Raw genomic sequence first — 18746 nt, forward strand, 5'->3', positions numbered from 1 at the left:
AAATGTTAACAAAAGAAGTGCAATATTTTCGCTTCACTGTCACACTTTAACAAAATAAAACTAAACGTATGAAGGTAGAGACGTTTTATTTTCAAAAACTGTAGATACAAAAATGCTCAAACACATGAGGTATTAAAAAATGAATTTTAAGTTGAACAGTTGTACAGTAAGGCATCCAAAAATCGATAGACGAACGGAAAATGTGGTGATACTGACTCCGTGGCTTTTTCCATAATTGCAGAAGGAAAATTCACAACACGTGGTGCATGCGTGTAATTTAGTCCTCTCTCCTAGCACAATGCAACCTGCTTCGCAGGTTTTAGAACAGTTCCTTTGGAGCCACCAAAGTTTTGGTTCTCCGGTTGTGTCTTTGGTGTTTGTGGAGACGGATATTTTTTTGATCTAGACAAAAAAGAAAACCGAATCACTTGTCTTTATGGTGATAAACGTGACTGACCTGATTTTCCCTAAAAATTTATTAGGACGTCAAAGGACATGATACGTTTGTTCATTCTTATGATTTTATAAAGTACGTTTTGATATGAATCGATATGAACGTCGAGAAGACGAGAGAAATATTGGAAATTTGCTTATGATAACTTCGGGCAGCGTTGCCAGAGTTGCAGAAAGAATTTTCGCAGCAAGTTGTGCAGGAGTGCAGCTTTGTCCTCTCCCCTATGACAATGCAGCCCGCTTCGCAGATTTTCGAGCAGTTTCTCTGAAGCAGCCACAGTTTCGGCTTCCCTGTTGTATCCTCAGTACTCGTCGACATCGATATACGTTTCACCTAAATATATTACAACTTTTTACTTTTTCTCTAACTAACTTTAACTTCTTGGTCAATAATTCATCGAAACTATCACATTTGGTCTCATCAGCACGTCATAGACAGTCTCGATAAATTACAGGCCAAACTGATGTTGTTCTGTAATTCCTTTTGCTGTTTGTACCACAGTTTATATACGTGTGTGTAAAGTTAGTTTGATTGCGAAGGGATGGAGGTGTTTCTGACATCCTGAACAACCATTGCGACAAGCTTGACCTAATTCGGCCGAATGCCTCGAGATTGAATAATTGATTTCGCTCGAAACGTTGAAGATCGATTGGACGGCAGCGATCACGTCTCTTCATTATTTACAATTAGTTTATTTCTTAATTAGATAGGCATATTGCGGCACTCTGCCCTATAGGGAATATATACATGATTTCTTTTTTTGTAAATGAGACATTAGTTGCACATATTGAATGGGATGTACTTTTTATTTATTTTAAATGTGTTTATACTGAACCAATTTAGCGTTTTAAAGTTTATAACCTTTTGATTAACATTTACGTGGTCGTTACATCCTAATTTTCAACAATAACGATGTTTTCGTAACATTCTATTTAGCCATGCGTCTGTTGCACGAGTTTTTCCTGCAAACTTTAATTTCACCTCATGTCTCATTTCATAACATGTATAGCGCAACGAGTTAATTACGTTACTGCGATGTTCTGTCAATGATGAGGGAGATATCGGAAAATTAATTGGGAGTGGACGCAAATTCTGAATGACGCGTGGTGGCCACGTAATCCCAGAAGGAATTGAATGTTCCACAGTTGCAATGGATTATGGGTATGTGAAGAGAAGAAAATTAACAACACAAAGGAAGGCGCGCAAAACAAAGGACAAATGAATAAACAATGACACCGCGCTGCAATCCTTGATTGGGTCGTACTTTTTTGCTTTTGAATTTCGAACTTTCGATCGATTGAACCAATAATCCGGATTGAGTTGCGTTATTCGAGTCTACCATTTGAAGAATTTAAAATAATAATTTATATGTGTAAACGTATAGGGTAATTGCGGATAGTTAGGAACACTTAAAATATATTAAGTCACATATTAGCGAATGGTTCATTTACCTAATAGACAACTTGTTGAAGCATTTAATAGTGAAATCGGTTGAGTGAGCATTCATGCGTGATTGGGTGACGATGGTGGGTATATAAATCAAGCAGAAAAGGTGTGATGTTTAATGGATTTTAATAGGAGACCGTAAACGCAACAAAGATAATGTCAAAGATAGAAGGTGAACTAGAATGTAATGTAGATATCAAATTTGGGATCTTTGTATGATGATTACTACAGGGGTCGATTTAAACGGTGGCATGTTGGAATTCATAGCTTTTTATTAAAGATAATCTACAACATAACATAAATATAAGGGGCAGATTATGAAAGTGTTCAAATATGAGAATATAGAACGAGAAAACTAAAGTAAAGCAAGCATCAGTTCAAGTAAAAGAATTTAATTGAAGAAAGTAAATGGTACAGTAAGATTTCTAGATCAGCAGAAATTAGATATCCAAAAGAACTGAAGACAAACCCCTATCAGGATAAGTATAGCGGAGCAAGCATTGTTATAAAATAACACGTAAATATATATCTGTCATTCTATATAGGATTGTAACGATAATTTGTGCATCTATCTCTTCTTTAATTACAGTTTTCTGGAATTAAAGCGTCTAATTAAGGGCTGAAACTGCGACATAGGCCTACACTTAACATACAGGATGTTGTCGTTTAATCACACCGGAATTTTTAATTAAAAGTTGCCTATCCTTTTACGTTGGACATATTTAAATGATAGCATTTATAAACAGGGCGTGATACGATATTTAGTACCTAATGTACATTATATAATTTTGTATCAAACATTACGACGAAGGACATCAAAATTTACTGTCTTTTAAAATAGTAGATATCTACGTGATTAGGTTTTTTATTCTAAATGTTTATCGTTAGTGCTTACCCTGCATATTCGGTGGTCATGGTGGCATTTTGTGTGCAGAAAACTGCTGTTGTCTTGCAAATCTAAACATCTCTCTCCGTCCACCATGGAATCGCATCGATAGCACCATAGGTCACTGAGTTTTTCCGACGCTGCTTGCGTTTTGTGAACGAAACTGCTAACATGCTGGTTGGTACAGTCTAGAAAATAAAATAGCAATTTAATCTTTAATCCCAAAATGACTAATTGTAGATAATATTATATAGAGCGTTTATCTCAAGAAATTAACTCCTGTAGGTTGAAAGAATATGTTTCATTAATATTGATTCACTTATGGCTATGACATACTCATCATCATCATCGTCATCATAAGGTCGTCAGTCCTAAGATATTGATAATAAACAACCGAAGGTTTAGTTGGTTAATACACTGCCATCTGGAGTCACCAATCAGTGACAATTTCGATTTTTCGTTTACTTACTGAGAGGATTGAGGAGGCAGCCTAGCAGGAAGAAAACACCCAACGTTGGTTTTATTGTTACCATTTGCACTTCCGATAGTCACTTTCATTAATAATTATTCGTGTTGAAACTCATATTAGACTGTAAATTAAATATTTGCGTGCAATTTCGCGACAGATTCAACAACAACAACAACATATTGACCGACATTCCTACGGGAGAGCATCGCGCAGGATCAAAACGATCACGGGACAGAATTTCCCGGTGAAAAGGAGGCTACGATTTTGAAACGCGTACCAACAAGTGGAAAACTTAGTTCTCTGCCTACTTTGACCTAATGATTACTTGATGATGATAAATATATATAATTGAGTTGGATTATCGTAATTACAACAGGATTTTATTTTATCAAAAAGCTGCAATTTTCTCCATATGTTTTATCTAAATTTTTTTGAGTTGGTTTTAAATAAGTAAATGTTAAGTAAATCTCTATTTCATATTTGTTGAGCAGAACGATGGAAATTATTATCATCAAATGGACTCAAATTCAGACGATGTCCTTAAAAGACAATTTTTGATTTTATCTGGTTTATCTCCTAAAGACACAACTGAAATTAGTGTGTGTTTTTAACAAGACTTTACTGTTGAGCTAAACAATTTGTTAGGTAATCTAGACTAATTAAACTTGATAAAATTAATTCATTGTTTATTGAACAATGTGTCAAATAGTTTAATAATAACATTTATTTACAATATTCTTTATTTCCATGAACGAATTGAAGTATTTATTGAACCATATAGTGACGAACAAAAATTATGCAATTTTTTAATGAAAATACCCAGAGACTTGTACACAATAATCATACTGTCAACAGTCCAAACTGTATTAGGTACATTAACAATAGTAAGATGGAAATTTAATTTATTTATACACCAAGTAACTGACACAGTATTCTTGCAGTTGTTTCATGGTGCAAGCGTTGACACAACACTCCCGGGTCGCCTTCGCTCTTTTCCTTAGTTCAATGGGCATCCGGTACTCCATCGTTCGCTTAGGATAGGAGAAATAGGCCGGCAATTCGTTGTTTTCGTTTAAAGAATAATCCGGATAATTATCTCTGTAATCTAATAAAAATTATCTCTAAAACATCATTTCATAATAATTACTAAAACACACATGTGTAGCACTAATTGAGTAAAGCTAGTGATTGTTTAATTTGTGACCAATAAGACAATAATTGCATATTTATTTTTCTTCTTTTCTTTACTATATTCACTCAGAAGTATTAAATATTCAATAATGGTAGAGTGTGTCTTACCCATTGGAATCTTTTTGATTATTTTTTGTGTACAAAGGGCAAATAATGTGTTAGCAAATTTGGCTCCGCAATATCGTTCTGCATAGGGTTGTACTTGACCGTAGGATGATGCCAGGATTGTTGCAAGAACGCAAAACCAACATGATATCAAAAGATGTTTCATTATCTAAAAAGGAAATGGCTGGTAATTAATATCAAATAACGCTGCACTTTTATCTCAAAACATTTACCAAAAGGTGTGAATTTAGTAATCATGATTGTTAGTTAGTTATTGGATCATTTGTGTTAAAGCTCTTTGAAAATAAATTAAAATATTGATAGATAAAAAACACTTTTTTAAAAATAGTGAGATTTTTATTTCTTTTTATTGTCATTCATGACTACAATAATCAAAAGATTACTAAAATTTTTCAAATAGACTAGTCATTAAGTCTAATGTTACCTAAATGTTATTTCTTACCTGTAGGATGGGGTGGATGGCTCCAGGGACGTTGTTAAACTGATGATGTTAGTTCACCACTTGATAATTTACGGCAATTTACTGGATCTTATATACCCCCATGTAGATGATCAGTTGTTATGACGTGTTCATTGAAAAACACCTTGAAAACTGTTCTTTCTCGTTAATAGTTCATATATTGAAAACCTCCGTATAATACATACATTACATGTAGATTAATTTTAGTTAAGACCCACGCGCTCTGTGAACGCTGGTGTTACATATTTTCGATAACGAACACAAATTGCATTTATTATCATTAGATACCTATTATTAACTTTCTAGAAAACAAACGCCACTAGATTTTAATTGACTGGCATCTAGTTGAAATTTACAGAAAAATGTATTAAAATATTCGTCTTTTGACCCGTTGAGCGTAAAATTTTTAGCATGCAACGGATGTTGCGCGCGCAACAGTCAACTCACAACAATTGTTTCTTATTCAGGCGAAAAATTAATTAATAATTGACAACTATTCATAAATTTTATACATAAAGGTATCGTGGAAACTGTCTAAAAATGGAAAACAATATTTCTTGGTTTTGGCTGGTGATTTAGAAAATTAAGTAGTCTATAGTATTTCAATTGTTTCTTTTGTTTTTGTTATTTATAGGTGTTGTAGCTTTTTAATAAACTAAACATGTATTTTATTTTACGATTTCTAAAGGAATGCTTGGATTTCTTCTTAAATTTATCAAGATAATTTTCTCCATGTCAAAATTTGACAGCATCACGCTCTGAGCTTTCATGGAATATTTAATATTGTGTAACTACCACAGAGCAAACAACTTAGTTGTAAGTAGAAGCTTCTTTGAAAAGGGAGTGAATTACTACTCCCTTTTGAACTTTAATGCGCAAATGTCGGGAAATTCAATAAGCTGAGGATTTCTTTGGGAATTTTCTCGATGATGAAAACTTTACGACAAATTCAAGGTTTATTTTACAACGAAAGAAATCATTATTTTATTTAAAGTTTGGTTTCACAAATTAACATAGAATGAAAAATATTATCTAGAGGCGCATGCAGGGTGAAAATGTCATCAGGATTTTAATTCCTGGAGTAGGTGTTTTGAAATTTATTCTCAACACCAGCGATCAAATGTAAGATTTTCTGAATCGATTTGCTACTCTACCAATTGGGAATTATGCAAACAAACTTGTTAATTAATGGTTATTATATATAATCATCAGTTTATTACTTTTACCGTGACGTATGTACGTCTCAGCTGAGACAAAATGATTTCATCGGAAAACAGACATCGAGTTCCAAACGTTTACTAACCAGTTCCAGGAAGATCTCCTCAAAATTCAGTACGGAGTTCTCAGAATATCCCTTCATGCTATTCATTCGACAAATTTCCAAAAACATAACAAAAAACAACAGCTGAATTCGTCAGATGTACAACTTAATTTATTTTTCGTTTTGATACTTCATTAAAATTTAAAAATACAGCAATTAAGGAGGAGGCGGCATATGTTAATGATCCATTAATAATATAATGATCTTGTGACGGGTCACATATATTAAAGATGTACCATTATATTGGATCCAACCTGTAGGCAGGATTGTAGGTGGATGGCAGCGAATTTATCTCAAAACTTATGTTAACTTAATTTAGAATTACTTATTGGCGACACTTGTTGCTTCAATTAATCGAGAAAGACGCTTAATTAATGATCCCTTATAATCCTATTTATAAACTAAAGTATAAAATAGAGTGGCTAATACAGGGTTACCCGAATTGATGAGCACAGAGAACTGAAAGTTTGTCATCTCTTGCAGTAATCTGTAAAATCGACCAGGTGTAAACAAAATGTCCAATTTAAGAGGTCCTAGTAGATTCCATGAGACGTCGAGTCCCAAAAGGCACTGTTATACGATAAGAATCGTCCTCAGGTGCCAGGGAAACTTTTGGGAATCTGGATTGGGAAAGCATCCTCCTAACAGAGTTTCAAGGAAGAAGTATTTTGTACCTTTCAAAATCCTTTCAGTCTTCTTAAAAGAGTGCATAGTTCAGAAAGGATTAGAAGGACGATTTCTGCAGCTTCGAGAGTAACATACATAACGTAGAATCCTCTTTGGCTACGGAATAATCCGAGATCATCCTTATTTAATTTTAAATGCGTTCATAAATCCTGTTAAAATATTGCATGCCGATGGGTTGCGAGACAGGACGAAATATTTCAACGTGAAATACTAGAAAAAAGAGAAAGAGGCATAGTGGCAGAGAACGAGATGGAGTTAGAGATTTAAGAAAGGCTCAAGCTTGTTTTCGAATTTCATATAAAATTCATGACCATGTAATTAATTAAATTTTGGTTTATTTAGTTAATTCTCTATTTTTTTGTCCATTTGAGCAGAAGACTTGTAAACAGTAATCACAGCTATCCGAATGATTGACCTTAACAATGTACCAAAATTTGTAAAAAATATTTAAATGGAAATTTAATGACTGGGGTTTTAAGGATATTATGCTAAAAATTAATAGAAAACATGTCTTTTTAACTTAAAAACAAAAAAGCAAGCCATTTTGTATATTCTTTGTTTTCTGATCGACTCTGTGATAGACGCTTCGTCTTCTAGGAAATAAAATTTACTAGATACTTACCCAACTTATTTATTTATTTCCCAAAATTGTTTTAGTGGGAATTTTACCTATAGATACGTAATTATTAATCCCTTGTTTATTTTGCTGTTTATTTTAAAAGGACTCTAGTTAAAGAAGAAATAATTTGCAGGTATTTACTTTGTAAACCAAAAGCACACCTATTAGTCCCTATTAAATATTCATTAGGATCTTTTTGTTCCTAAGGATTTTTCAACAGGACAGGACTCAGGGCAATACTGGCTCATAACACATAGGTAAAGATTTAGGTTTCTACATGTTTAAATGGTTAAAACAATATGCAACGTTCATATAAGTTTAAATAAACATTTTAAAATTGTATAATTGGGTACTGAATGTGTAGAATTTAATAATGTGCATGATCAGTTGCTAATCCCTAAAGGATTATGCTAATAATTTTTATTGCTATTTAGTAATATTCATTTACAAAAAAAGAAACCAGTTAATTGAAATATTACCGTTGGTAAATATATTGGTTTCTAGATCCGTCCCTGTTCGGATGTAGTATTTTATCCTTTAAGCCTTTAAAATCCCGAGGAATAAGCGGGAGCAGCATGAAGCGGCGCATCTCAATACCGACCGGGACTCTCTACGCGCTCTCCTCCATCTCCCGTCTCTACACCCTTTCTTTGTACCCGCCTGAGTCCTGGTCAGTGTTCCTGACGCCCGCGACGCTCCCGTAACGCCGTAGTGACGCTCGATACGCTGTCTGAACGATGTGAACGATTCATTTATGCTACACTGCTGCTTATCACACAGTTATAACTGTAATTATTGATCTCAGTGTGTATTGAAAGCATCCGGGAATAACAGCAGCAACGGAAAGGTAAAATGAGCTGATTCTTAAGATAAGGGATTTTAGGGATGCAGGTAATATTTGTGCCCGAAATATTGCGCAAAATATTGTCACTGCTGCCATTTGTATTTTAAAAAGATTGAAATATTGAAGAGCATGTTTTAGGGTCGAAATAATTCCTGTTCAAGTGTAGAATTGTATAAATGGAGCAACTTTTGAAATACGAAAAGATTCAGAGTAATTCCTAACCGCCGTTTGGCATACCTGTTGATACACAAGATGAGTTTCTTGAAGAAACTACAGAATTACATATGTACAAAGAAATTTCGAAGGAAATGGAACAAACTATTACTGTTCAATTTTGCTGAAATCTGTAATATTTGTTTGCCATATCAAATAAATAAACGATAATCAAGAGTACATCAGCGAGATATTCATAAAAACATTTGAGAATTGTTTATAATATTGGAAAATCGTGTTGTCAGTTTTAAACAGGAGGACTCCCTACGGTCTTCAAATACGCAGATGTTAGAATAATTAACCAAAAAGAAATAAATTCAATTAGCAATAAAAGTGTTTTACGTGTGATTTTAAGCCTCAGGCATACTAAAATAAATTGGAAAGCGATTCTAAAAATAAAACGAAATGTGTATTATACAGAAACTTTACAATTTATTGTTTCTTCGTTTCGTCATTGTTTCGTTGAAAAAAAAGGCTTCGTTATATTTTGTTTGTCGAACATTAATATTTGATGACAATAAATTTTTGTGGACCTATTGTGAAAATCAATTGAAATGAAAGCGAGTAAATGATTTGCTGAAACCTGAATTTCAATTTAATTTTCTTCTGGCACCGTACAAAATCAACCAAATAAATATTTGAGTTTATAAGGTATTTACAAAGTCGGTAATTTATTCGCAATCAACAATCCCATTAAATTCTCCCGAACTTTATATCTATTTAATAGAACGATCTCAACCTAAACTATCAAGTGTGAAAAACTATAAGTATTTGTCTTTACACTTTATAATTTCAATGTTATTCAATTGATTCTTCAGCAAGGTTTACTAAATACTCTGATACTCATGAATATGGCAAAGAAGTCAATGGATTTTTGTATTTTTTTAAACCCCTTTATTGTAAAAGTAATAATTTCAGTGCTCATTTTATAGTGAAGCATTTACATCAAAGCTGTAATAATGAAAACAGAAAATAGATAGAGAAAACCAAGGAATGTTTACATTAGATAAGTTGATGTTTACGAGATGTAGATGTGTAATTCGTGAAATTTTTTGATTCAGTGGTTCAGTTTATGAGCTGAGAGAGCTAATAAAAACATGGTGCTCGATTTATAAGCGAAAATGAAAAATTGATGTTTAATTAAAACGAAATTGGATAAAAAAAAGCACTGCTGCTGCTGTGTTGAAGGGGACCTTTCTATCGATTTTCGTTCTCCTTGAAACGACCAAAAAACATTTAGCGAAAGGGCATAGTTTTTATACGGGAAAAGTTTCTCTGCCGAAAGTCCCGTATTAATCAGAATCCCAACTACAAATCCAGAACAATTCATGCAAAAAGACTCAGTTTAATGTTGTAGGTACACCGAACGGTACATCTGACGCTTAATTCAAGTTACCCAAAAAACCTTAATGAACAACCAATGAGAATTGTCTGGTTTTGGCTTTAGGTCGAAATTTCAGAACGCATTTACATTATTCATGAAAACATTTCATACGAACGGTTCACTTTGCATGGTGTTCGTAATGGAATTATTTCTGTGAACGCGGAATATGAAATTAATGTGAATCTCATGAGATATGGTTAAATGAATAAAAGTTGGCGCGAAGTCCTACTTAATGAGGCACTAACGCAGTTCACCTAATTGAAATGAATTATTGATTGGTTTCCATAAGCGTACGTAATGCACATTTACATGTGTGAATGTATGTGTGTGAGATATATTGTGTTCTCCTGTCTTCGCGTTATCGCGTTAATTAAGGCGTTTGTGCTATCGCGCACAACTCAGTATAACAAGTACAACATTTCTCGAATAATTACTGAGAAACCTGCAGCTTATGCCATAGTAGTTTACTTTACTGCTTATTATTTCTGCCACTTTATTTGAAGTGAAAGAAGAAGAGAGAGAATAATTGACTTAAAACGTACCCGGTGGTAAACCTAAATTACATACGTTATCAGAATGAGTACCAAGCGAGTCGAAAATGAAAACTGAGTTGAAATGAGTCGAATTCGTTATTTGTCTTTAATTTTCTGGTTTAAGAATTGTTTCCATTTGTTTTTGGCAGTTTTTATTGTTCCTCCTGTAATACTTACACCTCTTAGAGTTTCTCCTGCTTTATATTCATGAAATCTTGCCGTAGGTATTATTTTATTTGATGGAAATGCTACAAAGGAATGCGGGAAAAGCAAAAAATTCAGGCACTATATGACTGTCTTTTTCTTATTACCTTTTTATCTCTGCACCGACAGCACTTTTCTTATTGGTCGATAAATACGTATTAGATATCTCAAAGAAACTCACTAAAATTTTTTCTGAATACTTTTCTGTTTACGACCTTATTGCCAAGTTTCACAGAAGTGTAATAATAATCAATAACAATAATGAAAATTGTTTTAATTTTATCAGTCATCTATTATTTAAGTATAAAACACAAAGCAATCTTTTATACATTTATTAAGGCATATTTTTTGTTAATTAACTACAAAATTGTATGGTTTCCTTTCTAGTGTTTTGAATCGATTTGATGTTTTGTTTTTCCATTTTTCCGCTGTTGTATGTTCTGTTCTAACCCCTGAAAGTCCTTAGCTGCTTTTAAATCCACTTTAAAAGATACATGCGAGCTACTTGCAAAACATCCGATTTCTTTTCTGTATACATAACCAAAAAGATAGAGTTCACGAACAAGTACCTACTATATCTTTAGAAACGGAAACGTTCAAATTATCTTTTAGGCGTCTTTCTCAACATTTATTTTCCTTTTGACACAAATATTTCAATAAAGTTTTTCGTAAGCCAACTAATCGGTCATTTTTCTTCACTACTGTTTGGTAATACTGATTTAGTTTAAACATTTTTATATTTTTAAGTAGGTGTCTAAGTTAAAAATCGATAGCAAATATGGTGGCAAAGTCTACCGATTTCAGGGACCTTCCCCTTCGACGTAAATTCAATTTGCGTACCCTAAATTCGTTTGGAAAATACAGCTTTGCATCCGTCTCGGGAACATTAAATTTTAGCTGTCTCTGAACGCACCGTCAACATAAATGGGAGCAATTTCTTTGCTTTATTAATAAGAAAAAGGAAAATTTTGTTTTCGGGAATATCTACTTTTTAGGTACAACTTACTAATCAATATGAAAAGAAACGGCGAATACGCGTAAAGTCAAAGGCTCCGAGTTCGATTCCCGACGAGAGTGTGACCACGGCAACGAATTTTTCTTCACCAACTTAAGCTAATTTATAGTTGGTATAAATGGAAAATGAATTTTCACATTAATATTAGACATATTAACCACTATTAAGGAAAATATATCAAAGTGTTTCATATATATATTTATTTATTTTTAGTTCAGATAACGATTTTTTTGTATATTTATATATTTATTCTTCGGCTGCTGGTTCTGGTTGGGTTTGACCGCCCGTAGGCCGGTAAACGTTTGTAGGTCCTTCAGGAAATATATTCATCCTGTTACACGGTATAATCTCTCGAAAAGTGGCAAGCTGATCGGAAGATATGTTGTGAGGCTCGGAGAATATGATCCATTGAACTGGCTGTGTAAACGGCGGCGTTGTCAACGATCCATTGTAAGTATAGTAGTTGGTCGTGTCTTTTCTTATCAAATTTCGAAGGACAAAGTTAGGCACCCGAATCGGAGCATTGAACATCTGCAGAGATTCCAAAATCGCTTCGCAAACGGTATCCATTATGGAGTTGTTCGTTTCGGAAATCTGAAATAAAAAGTAGTGGTGGATTAAAGAGGTTACAATTTCCCCAAAATACATTCATGGGTCCCTCTGAAAGATTACCGACCCAACGGAAGTTGTTTCATGCAAGCAGTGTAATTAATATCAAATATGGAAGCTGTCCATAAACCATATGACTCAATATTAAGGACGGAAGGGTCTGATATTTTGGAAGGGGTGGAGGGGAGTTGATGCCTGAACAAAGTGTTTTGTTGTTGCCAAAAAAATCGTTCAGTGACAGGAGTCCAAGGGCAAAAAAATAGTAGATCATATAGGTGACCGAAGTCAAATAGTGGATAAAATAAAGCTATATGGTTTATGGGAAAACCATAACTGGCATAATATTGTATATGCGGATTAATCTTCCTTATATGAAAAACATGCCTTTGGGGACCACCTATGTTATGGCAGGAGTTAAAAGTCAAGTAATATCAAAGATTTTGTGAAATCTACCTACTTTCTGTAACCAATTAGTGAAAAATTTATTGTTTAGTATTACCTACATTAAGTCTTCCATAATCTTTTTGCGAGATAAAAATGCTTCTTATCAGTATACGTGTGTTTTTGAACCCCCCAGACCAAAACAGTGCGTGCCGCCTCTGAACGGAAAGAACTCACACAAAAGGACAACGATCAAAACAGATTGAATACAAAAATTTCCTCGATGTAGGACAATTTGTTTCACCGGTTATGGGTGACGTGAATTGGAGACAAAACCTGCAAATGGCGTATTGATTTTGTGTGCTGTTGCCTGAGCGCAAACATTTTCATGAAAAACTATTTTTATCAGTGGACTGTTTAAAAGAACATAAACATTTGTCGGTAGCTTTGCGGGATTCTCTCTAGGGAATTTTATCCTAGAAATGCAAAACGCTCTTCGTCCACTTTAAACGCTCTTTTAAAACAATCGGTTTAATGTTCACGACCGACGCTAAAAATTTAACACAACACATAAAAGACATATCTTGCAATTAATTAGTGAAACGTTTTCTAAAAATTCATTTTGTAAATGTCAACTGTTCCTTCGATTCTGGTTGAAGTTTTATAATAAACAGTTTTCTTTTATTAATTGTTTGTTTTCGACTGCAGAACTAGATAATTAAATGTTCATCGGATGTAAAATATGTCAGAATGCAATGAGGCATGTGATGATAACGTAACAAGCAACATTGAAGAACGCGTTGAGCTATGAACCGCTCCGTATTCTGAAGGCATTTCATCGATCTAACAAGAATTGGCATTCCGAAGAGGAAAAGGAATCCGTAGGAGAAATAACTTGGATTTATGTATGTACAAATAGGAGGTTAGAGGGAAAACAAGAAATTTTCGCTTGTAAGTTATCTCTATAACATCCCCGTAAAATTGGTAAAATGTTGGTGAAAAGCCAGCGTCAAATTTGTAACTTTCATTAGATGTCATGTATTACATGCTGTATGAGAACTCTCAGCCTACAAATACCTTTCTAACACCAAAAATTGATTGCATTATTGGAAAGCTCGTGTTAATTATAAATTACTAAATACTGTAGCGAGCACGAGCGTGTTTGTGTGCGATCGGGCACACGTGTGCATGAACGGCTTATTGATTCGCCGACTAGCCGCAGGCGCCTTTCTTCGTGTGCGCCGTATTTGTAAATGTGCGTGTCGTACCTGCGTTCTGGGAAAGCAGTTGAACAGTTCAAAGAAAGAATAAACGATCCGGATGTTTCTAGAGGCTTCCAGAAAGGAAACAAAAGAGTATTTAAAGGAAGAGACGATCGTCGAGGAAAAGTAGAAATAACCCACGAACATTACAATACTATTAGTAAAAGATCTAGTTTATAATAAAAATACTACTTACCTGAAAGATATAGCCTAAAACAAGTTGACGAGGGGCTCCTAACTGGTCAACCCTTTTTAAACGATAAACCACATGCATTTCTAACGCATAGTGTTTTCCTCCGAACGTATGCTCGGAACCATCGTCATCCTCTTCACCCCAGTGAAAATGGACCTCATTCATTTTGTAACAACCCTTCAAGGGTCCACCGGAAATGTTAAATTCGGTTGGATTATCTATTACCAACTTCACTGCGAATAAAAAATTAACGAATGATATCTGTCACATGTTGCTGTTACTTGATTGTCCATCATACCAGTGTGATCAGTACACATTAGGGTCGTATTGGACACATAGGGACAGTTCCTGCTCCATTCTATTGGTGGATAATCGGCGGTTTGGACACTAGTATCGTCTATGTCTATGGGAGATGCATGTCGCATGCATTCTACAAATAAACGTCACCAAATAGAAGAAAATCGGAAAATAGTATGCTAATGATGATTATGACTACTACAATCGACTGCATATCGCGAATGACCATCCATTACGTCAGTGATGGACTGTGTCTTTGCAAGTCTTTGTTGTAAAACCTCATACTTTTATTAAACCCTACATTTGTCCTAACTAGCAGTAGCGGCTGTGATGAGCAAAGGCAGATCATTGCTCCGTGCAGCCGTTAACATTACACTAGAGGTAGGGAGAGATGTATTTCGAGCGTCTTCAATGGCATATAATACAAAACAATTGAGCAGATGTTTTGTTTGCTCAAGAGCTTCAGTGGCGTGCTAACAAATTGTGTACCGTTGTAAATTGAATTTTGTCGCTGTTTTAGTGGACAATTAAGTGAAAAGTCATTAGAAATTTAGAAATTTAGTGTTTTAGTGGACAATTAAGAGAAAAGTCATTAGAAATTTAGATTAAATATGTTTAGGTGTTTGTTTACCATTTCCTTTGACGTAGGACTTGCAACCTTCTCCTTTGGGAATACTTTTCCGTCTGCTGGCGCACGTCGTATAGCCGCAGTTGCCCTGATCGGGTCGGCCAGGTTTACAACCTTCTTTTCCTAAAAATAAGAGTGAAAGAAAAAGCTCCGTGGACGTTATTTGGACACATACCTTCAGCATTTCCAGCAGTTCCTGACGACGGATCGTCGTTATCATCATTACCATCATTACCATCATCTGAAAAGTTCGGAAAATATTGTGGTGAACATTAAAGTATTATCTGTGTAAGATTTTCTTAACTGTTCATCATAATTCCCAGTTTTCTAAGGACTTCTTGCGTGACGTCACACGAGTCGTCGTCACAACCGCCTTCATCACGCTCATCTTCGCATGCAGCCCGACAACTCCTGTCGTTGCAAAGAGGTGCAACACTTATTTTTTCTGAAATAGTTTAAATGAAATGGTTCTCTTAACCATTTTTTTTTTTCTATTTTCTACTTACTTTTGCAGCCGCACGATTTCTTCTTTCTTTTTCCGCCGTCGCTTTCCAACGGTTTGCAGAAATCTTCGAAACCTAAAAATCAATTGTTATTTAAGGACGTTATAAAAAGCAACTACTTGAAGGTAGATATTGACCGGTTAGAGCTGTTGCCTCTTTATTTACTCCTTCTGGGCATATATTTTCCTCATTTATCGCTTCATCGCACTGATCTGTATTCAAAATAATTCTGCATTACGTATTTTAATTTAATATTACCTAACGTGAATTAGTAATATTCAACTTTCAAATTAATGAGAAAAAGTTGTTGTTACCGTCACACCCTCGCCGGGAATCGAACCCGGGATCATAGGCTTTACGTGCCAATGCTCTCACCGTTATGCTACGAAAGGTGACAGTAACAACAACGACAATACGCACCTGTTAGACTAGCGAATCGCTAATTTATGTACACCTCAATATATGTATATGAAATAAGTGCTTTGAAGAAATTCATTCTTTATACTTGATAGAGGTTAATACATTATTAATGTGAATTGATCCTCTATAGAATAAATTTCTTCAGTGATATTTCGAACGAATTTATCAAAATCAGAGTGCAGAAATGCAGTTAAAATTTCACTCACTTTTATTACTAGGGCATGATTTGATTTTGCTGCCTCTACAGCAGCACTGTTTTTCTGATGATGTCATCCAAGAATCTGCATACAAAACTGGAATAAATAAATAATATGAAGGCAACATTAAGACGATAGCAAAGTAAAATTTACCTTTTCTTGACAATAAGTCCTCTAAATTTTCATGCTCGTCATTTTCTAAATATTTAAAGTAGAAAGGCTCTAGTAAAGATGCACAGTACGTTTCGATCTCTGTAAAAAGGTCTTCATTTTTAATGTAGCTTCATTCAGAATGTATTTGTACTTTATCTGATAATGCATTAATAAATAAAAAAGCGTTATATCTAACAATTTTTATTTCTTTATTCATGTGCTTATCGTATGTTTTGTTACTAATTAAACCCCCCTGCTGGTACACCACGACGTGCAAGTACCGCTGCACTTAAATCCTTCTGCACCCCTTCTTCCCCCTGCTGCATTCGCGTCTGATCTTGTTCCTCTTGCAGGACACGAATTTTCGCCATCGTCATCCATAACGATGCATTCCGCTGCTACGGGACACGTACTTGAAGTACTAACTGCTTTATCTCCATAGTCAATCCCTGCGCCTGCTTCTGCTACTGTATTAGCACCACCTTCATCGTCTCCATCAGTTACTGGGGCTGGTGCTGGACCTTCTTCGGCTAATTCCGGAGCGGGTCCTGTTCCTGCATCTACATTTTCCGTAGCATCTTCGGCGCACGCCTCCGCTGTTGCTGATGCATCTTGTCGATCACACTGTGAAGAAGTTTGGCCTCTTTGAAGTCCGCTTTCCCCATAGATAAATTTCTTGCACCAATCGCAATCCAGGACGTTCTTTATCTGGTCGTATTTGTCACAAATGGGACAGTAGTACGGCCCTTTGGGGCACGTGGTCACTCTTTTTTCTTTCTTCTGAAAAAGTGAACAAAGGTTCGAATACTGCCCCGTTCCGGTGAACATTCCAAACCCGGTGGTCGATGTGCCTCGACTTTTTGTCGAACACTTGCAACCATTTTCTGCAAATAAGAGGAACATCGTTACTTTTTCTAGTTTAGAATATTACTTGAATCTATGGGTCTATTCCAGAAATAGTTAGTACTTGTACTTGCCTATATTCATTGCATTATTTCCCACAAGATCACACACACTTTAACACACTGAAGTAAATTAGTTTTATCTTTAAATCGTCTCATTTTTAGTCTAAAACGAGTTCCAAAGTTCGTAGTACCTACACGACTGCACTGTAACTAATAAGATGGTAAGTTATTTTCCACTTTGAATCGTTTTACTTCTTGTGCATAATTTCTGGATTAGACCCGCATGTCTGTCTCCAGAATGTAACACTTACCGTTAGCTTTACATCCGCTCCCGTCCGATGGTCTCTTGTTTTTCTTTTTCAGTTTTTTTAATTGGAAAGCGTTGCACCGTAAAGGGGATCTTCTATCTGCAATCAGATTTTATTGTCAAATTGCAAATTGTCAGTGATCTTTTTTACACGAAAATACTAGAGAGTTTTGTTACTTATTCGCTTAGTTGGAAGCGATGTGAACAAGGTAGAAAATATGCGAACCTATTTCCATGAATTAATGCGCTACGGACACTGAAATTTTTCTTAGTTTTCTTTTTAGGGTACTACGAAATGTGACATGAAACGTTATCTGACAGCCTGCTTGTTAATTATTCTTTTTAAATGAAATATCATATTACGCCAATAGTTTTTTTGATTGGTATAGAAATCATTGTCATTATGTCGTCAGTCTTAAGAATGGTTGGACACGCACCTCCACTCTTTCTTATCCTGAGCTAATCTTCGCATTTCCCCAAAACTAGAACAACCCACATCCTTAACTATTTGCGAACAGTCATCTAATATATTCCTTCTAAGTCTTGTTTCTGTCTCCAATTGCCTACGACTAGACCTTCATACCTGAGAAGGTGTCCTACCAACCTATCTCTCCTATTTCTTATTGACTTCCATAGAGTCCTCTGTTCTCCTATTCTTTCCAATATCTCTTCATTTCTAACCTTCTCTATCCACGGCATCCCCATCATTCGCCTGTAACACCACATTTCCATAACCTTTTCTTTTCCGCCGCGCCCACCTTCCAGGTTTCGCACCCGTACAGCGCCGCATTACAGACATACAACTTTAATTTGAATTTCTAAATTAACCGTCTGCGAGCATAAAAGTGACTTCTTCTGCTTCCTTCTGTTTTATATCCTGACTTATTTGACTTCCTAGATACGGAAAATCAGCAACTTCTAATTTTTCGTCTCCTATTTTTATATTCGCTCTTTCCCTTGCATACCAGTATTTTTGTTTTATTTTCATGTAATTGTTTTGTCAATACCGCTTCCATTTTATTTAAGGCTATGTCTCATA

The 18746-nt window shown here is 35.0% G+C and overlaps 4 protein-coding genes across 7 annotated transcripts in view; 1 reads left to right on the forward strand and 3 right to left on the reverse strand.

Annotated features, from left to right (window-relative positions):
- Positions 1–18746, forward strand: part of LOC108732313 — an 86240-nt gene that overhangs the window by 58557 nt on the left and 8937 nt on the right. The window contains exon 1 of one of the 3 annotated variants that reach the window (XM_018463037.1): positions 8347–8506. The exons of the other annotated variants lie outside the window; for them this stretch is intronic. The gene's annotated coding sequence lies outside the window, so the exon portion shown is untranslated. Of the gene's footprint in view, positions 1–8346; positions 8507–18746 lie in introns of those variants that run through there. 3 annotated transcript variants of the gene reach the window in all.
- On the reverse strand, positions 94–3490 carry LOC108732319. Of its 2 annotated transcripts, XM_018463044.1 has the most exons (4): positions 3256–3490; positions 2796–2974; positions 458–787; positions 319–402 (listed from the first exon to the last, which is right to left on the reverse strand). In XM_018463044.1, the coding sequence occupies exons 1-3, from the start codon at positions 3317–3319 to the stop codon at positions 515–517; spliced, it is 516 nt and encodes a 171-aa protein (XP_018318546.1). In that variant the 5' UTR covers positions 3320–3490; the 3' UTR covers positions 319–402; positions 458–514. The 2 variants fall into 2 exon arrangements, with proteins under 2 accessions (XP_018318547.1, XP_018318546.1); XM_018463045.1 differs by lacking the exon at positions 458–787 and having other exon boundaries at positions 94–402.
- Positions 4044–5080, reverse strand: LOC108732320 (bombyxin-related peptide A-like). Its single transcript, XM_018463046.1, has 3 exons — positions 5015–5080; positions 4555–4720; positions 4044–4360 (listed from the first exon to the last, which is right to left on the reverse strand). Exons 2-3 carry the CDS (start codon positions 4715–4717, stop codon positions 4158–4160), a joined length of 366 nt encoding a protein of 121 aa, XP_018318548.1. The 5' UTR covers positions 4718–4720; positions 5015–5080; the 3' UTR covers positions 4044–4157.
- Positions 12071–18021, reverse strand: LOC108732314. Its single transcript, XM_018463038.1, has 12 exons — positions 17934–18021; positions 17712–17807; positions 16496–16594; positions 16352–16438; positions 15863–15937; positions 15729–15800; positions 15527–15667; positions 15398–15463; positions 15226–15345; positions 14596–14727; positions 14301–14530; positions 12071–12446 (listed from the first exon to the last, which is right to left on the reverse strand). Exons 1-12 carry the CDS (start codon positions 17941–17943, stop codon positions 12099–12101), a joined length of 1476 nt encoding a protein of 491 aa, XP_018318540.1. The 5' UTR covers positions 17944–18021; the 3' UTR covers positions 12071–12098.

Source organism: Agrilus planipennis, unplaced genomic scaffold (assembly GCF_000699045.2).
Source record: "Agrilus planipennis isolate EAB-ADULT unplaced genomic scaffold, Apla_2.0 scaffold30, whole genome shotgun sequence".
In the NCBI taxonomy this organism is placed as follows: domain Eukaryota; kingdom Metazoa; phylum Arthropoda; class Insecta; order Coleoptera; family Buprestidae; genus Agrilus; species Agrilus planipennis.